The 5,405-nt window shown below is 55.0% G+C and overlaps 1 protein-coding gene across 1 annotated transcript in view; it reads left to right on the top strand.

Moving 5' to 3' along the window:
* HADHA (hydroxyacyl-CoA dehydrogenase trifunctional multienzyme complex subunit alpha) overlaps positions 1 to 5,405 on the top strand; it is a gene marked incomplete at its 5' end in the record, with an annotated part of 25,788 nt that overhangs the window by 5,757 nt on the left and 14,626 nt on the right. The window contains 3 exons of the mRNA XM_027909883.1: positions 2,270 to 2,392; positions 2,999 to 3,117; positions 3,858 to 3,926. Coding sequence (XP_027765684.1) covers positions 2,270 to 2,392; positions 2,999 to 3,117; positions 3,858 to 3,926 — 311 coding nt within the window. The remainder of the gene's footprint in view (positions 1 to 2,269; positions 2,393 to 2,998; positions 3,118 to 3,857; positions 3,927 to 5,405) is intronic.

Below are 5,405 nucleotides of genomic sequence, written 5' to 3' on the forward strand. Positions count from 1 at the left end.
TGCTCATGAAACAGCTTCGTGGTTCCCATGGCTGGAGTTAAAATTGCCTGGATAAACTTTCCCGCTTTATACCTGCTTAGATGTGAATTGGCTTTTAAGGGGCAGCAAATGTGGCTTTTTACACCCACAATTATCCTGTGCTGCTGAAAGGGAAAGGGAGCTTTCCGAGGAGCTGTTTGGAATCCTGGGTCAGCCCAGATTAAGCACATAGGAGGAACACAGAAATACAAATTACATGCAAACAGGCATTCCCTGTTCATCCAAAGAGCAGCCAGTGCCAGGAGGTTCCTGCTGAGGGCTCCTTTTCTCTCTGTGCCTGGGGGAAAGCAGCTTTACCTGGGGTGATGCTTTAGCTGATTATAGAAAGCTTTGAAGGAGGCAATTTCGTGGGGTACAACCCGTTCTTCCTCAACTGGGAACCCTACAGCATTCCCTGGATCCCATTTGTAAAAGAACCAGGTGGGAAAGGGCAGCTTGGAGCTCCTGGGTTAGGACACCACAAAACGTTGGGAGGTGATGGCAGGTAAAGTAAACCTCTGTGTGGGGCATCAGCTGCCCTGTCTGAATAGTTCTCACTTCAAAATGAGCAGCTCTTTTCTTCAGCTGGGCTGTCAAAATCCAGCACTTGCTGGTGTGGACCAGCCAGGCTAAAGGAAAGGGGAAATCGGGCACTGACATCCTGTGGCACATCAGGTCACCAAAGCTGAAGGTCCCAGCCTTGAATGGTGAGAACAGAATTTGGGAGCTGGTGAGATTTGAGCTCTGAACTCCCAAATGCTCTCAGATCTCCAGTAAATTCTCTTGAGATCCACTGGGCACTGCTGAAAGGTAGATTTTGCAGCAGCTCTGGGCTGTGTTTGCTGTGCTGCCTGTAAAATGAAATACAGGAGAGCTGGAGAGGGGCTGGGGACAAGGCATGGAGGGACAGGACACAGGGAATGGTTTCCCAGTGCCAGAGGGCAGGGACAGATGGGAGATTGGGAAGGGATTCCTGGCTGGGAAGGTGGTGAGGGGCTAGACTGGAATTCCTAGTCTGGAAGCTGTGGCTGCCCCTGGATCCCTGGGAGTGTCCAAGGTCAGGCTGGAGCAACCTGGGCCAGTGAAAGGTGTCCCTGCCCATGGAACAGGACGTTCTTCAAGGTCCCTTCCCACCCAAACCATTCTGGGTTTCTGTAGTTGAAACCTTAAATTTGAAGACCTCATTGTTTTGTTGAGGGGAAGAGTGGTGGGACTTAAAGAGGAAGGGGGTTTGTTTTGCCTTTTTTTTCCCCCTTTGTTTTTCCCCATCTCCTGTGTCGGGGGTGTCTGAGGGGGGGTTTCCTTGGCTCTGACGACTCTGTGCAGCACCCCGGGCGTGTTCGGAGCAGGTGGTGTGAAGGTGAATGAGGTTGCCCAGCTAAAGGATACAGGGTTGTCATCTCACCGGGTTAGTTCAGTGAGTTCAGAGGCAGCCCAAGGCTGCACATTTGCCTGCAGGGTCTTCTTGGTGGCCTGTGCAGCCTCCCTGGGCGTTGCTCTGTCATGAATGACTCGGTGTTTGCCTCTGGCAGCTCCTCACAGCTGCCTGACCAGCCCCCGTGCTGGATCCTGCCCTGATGATGCAACTGTCTGGAAATGAGGGGGATTCTTGTGCTTGGGAATTGTGCAACCCACCCTCAGAGGTTGCTGAAACTGGTTGGGTGGTGACTTGCCTCGCTGTGGGACAGCTTTAAGTGAGGCCAGGAGTTACAACTGTGTGTTGCAGTGGCTCAAGCAATGAGACATCTCCTGCAGTTCAAAGGTTGGGGGTGGTTGGACATTGGCTTCTGTCCAGGTAATTTTCAAGGGCACAGCACTTCCAAAATGCTGTCTGTGTTAGCAACAGGTTAGAGGAACAAAGGGCACGAGTGGCGCACAGATGGTCAGGAGCTGAAACAGGTCCAAAGAGGTCACGGAACCTCCGTCCTTGGAGGTGGTCAGAGACTGGCAGAAGGTCTTCCTGAGCAACCTGGTCTAATTCCAGAGCTGGATGTGCCTTTGAACTTGGCTCTGCTCCCGCTGGGAGCTGAGATTCCAGCCTTTCTGATTGATGCTGTGCAATAAACCCCTTGGGGCCTTCCCGTGGTCCGTGCTGGGCCTTCCCACCATCGCTCCCGACCAAGAGATGTCCAACGGGAGGGGGGAGTGGGGTGGTAGCAGCTCCAAAGCCCATCGTGCTGCTGTGTGATCCTGGCTTCTCCACATGCCCCATCCTCAGGGATAACCCCTGCTGTGTCCCCTGTGCTCCCAGGGCCGGGTGTGAAGGCTCCCGAGGCGCGGACGATCGAGTACCTGGAGGAGGTGGCCATCGGCTTTGCCAGGGGCCTGGCCAACAAGACCATGTCTGCCAAGAGGTCCAAGGGGCTGATGCAGAGTAAGTGTGTGGGCAGCGTGGCCACATCCCAAGGGGCTGTTGTGAATCCAGCCTGGCTTCTCTGGGCTGGAGCTCCTGCTCCTGCTTGTTTCCGTTTTCAAAACGAGGTTATTCCGTGTTGGAGTCGCCTCTCGAGCTGGGTAGGTTGGTGGGGAAAAAGCTGCTCTGCGGATCTGGCTTTGGCAGAGCTGGACCTGATAGCTCCTGGGGTCGCTGGAAGGGAGCCAGGCCTCAGGGAGAGAGGGAGCAGCTGCCTCCAGGGGACTCAGCATCTTCAAAGTTTCGGTGGCAAGGCTTGTGTAGCCAGGTGGGACTGCTAGCCAGAGGCACTGCTCTGCACTGATCCTCGTTAGCAGAGCCCAGAAACGGGGACACCTCCATGGGAGTCCTGCTCCCCAGGGCTCAGTCTGTCACCACTGGTGTTGGGAAGAGGGGACTTGTCCCTGGAACAGGCCGTGGAGAGCAGCCCCTGCTGCCCGGGGCTGGTTTCAGGTGCAGGTTTCTGTGGCAGGTTTGCAGCTCTTTGCTGTTTGCAGTGCCCTGGCTTTGCAGTTAAACCCCTGAAGGGCTGCCCTGTGCTGACACCTGCTCTGTCCCACCCTGCAGAGCTCACAGACTATGCCATGGCTCTGCCCTTCGTGAGGCAGCAAGTTTACAAGACGGTGGAGAGCAAAGTTCAGAAGCAAACCAAAGGACTCTACCCCGCTCCCCTGAAGATCATCGAGGTGACACAGCGAGCTGGGGGGGCCCCTGGGGGAGGTGGGGCTGTGGGATGATGTGGGGCAGGCAGAGGGGAGGTGGTTCCTGCCCCTCAGTCCTGAGCAGTGCTGGCTCTGTGCTGGACTGAGCAAGTGGGGGGGAATTGGGAGTCACTGCCCAAAGAAGGAGCACCAGTTTGGGTGGGACTGGTCTCAGCGAGGGGTAGGGCAGGAATCCCAGCTGAGGGAAGGCTTAGCTGGAATATTTTGTCCACGAAACTTTCAGCTGCAGTTTTTCCAGGTTTCCTATACAGTTCCTAAAGAGCTCAGGGAACCTTTTTGAAGCCAGAAAAATAAAAATGGTTGCAGTGTTCATAGCACTGACCACACAGTACTTTAAAAGTTAATCCTCTGGGTTACACAAGCATTGTGGTGCTTACAGACACACTGCAGGCTTGAGTCCTTATTTTAAAATGACTTTTCACTATTTAAGTTGTTGCCAAGACTTCTCTAAAACCTGTGAGCGACTCTGAGAGCGGTGGCATTGCAGGAGCACAGCTCCTGGAACCCCAAGGGATGGGCTCCATGGGAACCTGATGGAAGGACAGGGGGACTCCCATCTCTGCCTTGAGCAGCAGGGACAGGACCCAGGGGGGCTGGAATGTGCCTGGAACAGTGGGGAGGGGTCATGGGGACAGCAGGTGCTCCTGCTCAGGTGTAGGTGCTTGCAGACAGGACTGAGCAGTGTCTCTGTGCTCCTGGCCCAGGTTGTGAAGACGGGTCTGGATCAGGGCCGTGACGCCGGATACCTCATGGAGTCCCAGGTAAGGAGATGGGTCCTGGCACCAATCAGTTCGTTCTGGGGCTGGGGGACCCGTGTTCAACCACACAGAGGGTTCCTCACAGCCTGCTCCGAGTGCTGCCTTGCTCACTGCCCCTCCCTGTGGCACTGGGGCTGGGACAGAGGCCTGTCTGCTGACACAAGAGTCTGGGATACCAGCCTGTTAGGGGTCTGGGATACCAGCCTGTCAGGAGTCTGGGATACCAACCTGCCAGGGGTCTGGGATACCAGCCTGTCAGGAATCTGGGATACCAGCCTGTCAGGGGTCTGGGATACCAGCCTGTCAGGAGCCTGGGATACCAGCCGGTCAGGAGTCTGGGATACCAGCCTGTCAGGAGCCTGGGATACCAGCCTGTCAGGAGCCTGGGATACCAGCCTGTCAGGAGCCTGGGATACCAGCCTGTCAGGGGTCTGGGATACCGGCTGGTCAGGAATCTGGGATACCAGCTTGGGCCTTTTCTGCCTCCTCTCTGTGTTGTCTTTGGGAGGGAATAACCAGAACACTCCAGCTCTGGCAGAGCAGCATGTGGATTCTCTGTGTGTGGGCACTTGCCTGTTGTGATTGCCCAGGGTAACCCCAGGGTGGGTGCAGTGCTCTCGGTCTCATCAGCATTTCCAGCCAGTTTAGTGTCGCTTCCACCAAGAGTTAACTTCCCTTTTTACCAGTGCTGTGTTTGCTGTCACCTTTTTTTACCATGGCTTTTGTTCAGAGTGTTGATTCTGCATTCCTCCTGCACTGCTGTTTGTGCTGTTTGCTCATCCAGTGCTTTATGCTTTATCCTCTCCTGGGAGAGCTGGGAATGGAGAGGAGAGAGAGCTGGGAGAGCTGGGAATGGAGAGAAGAGAAGGCTGGGATAGGTGGGAATGGAGAGGAGAGAAGGCTGGGAGAGCTGGGAATGGAGAAGGTTGTGCACGTTTATTGCACACACACAGTTTTTGATCCTTCCCTTTCTCTGCCCTTGTCTCTGCCTTAAAAACCAACCTGCCCCACGTTAGTTTTCCCTCACTGGTCCCAGTTTTGCTTTAGTTGTGCTCAAATCTGTGGTTTCTGGTGCCGAAGGGGCGATTCTGGCTGTGTGCAGTGTCACTGGTGGGTTACCTTGACAGCTCTGCAAGACCTGAGTCCCCCGCAGAGCCACGTTTTCATCTGATTATCTCTGCATTTGGGTCATGTCTCGTGTCCCTGCCCCCTAAATGCCAGTGAAATCCATCCATCTCCCACTTCCCTGCTGTGGCTTTGCAGCTCCTTTTGTTCCCTGTGTGCCAGGGCCGGCTCTGAGCTGGAGCTGGAGCTGGAGCTCTCTTCCCACCTCTCCAGTGCCCTCCTGGCTGGTTGTGCATTCCACCCACGTCTGGCCTGGTGCTGGATGAAAGCCCTGGGATACTCTGTTCCTTAGGGCAAAGAATGGAGGTTTTTTCAGCAGGATGGAGATCTTCCCAGAACCTCTGAAGAATAACAAGTGTCAGTGCCGTG

This window comes from Empidonax traillii, unplaced genomic scaffold, assembly GCF_003031625.1.
Source record: "Empidonax traillii isolate 1590-97213 ecotype Southwest subspecies unplaced genomic scaffold, ASM303162v1 scaffold2492:size35307, whole genome shotgun sequence".
Classification (NCBI taxonomy): domain Eukaryota; kingdom Metazoa; phylum Chordata; class Aves; order Passeriformes; family Tyrannidae; genus Empidonax; species Empidonax traillii.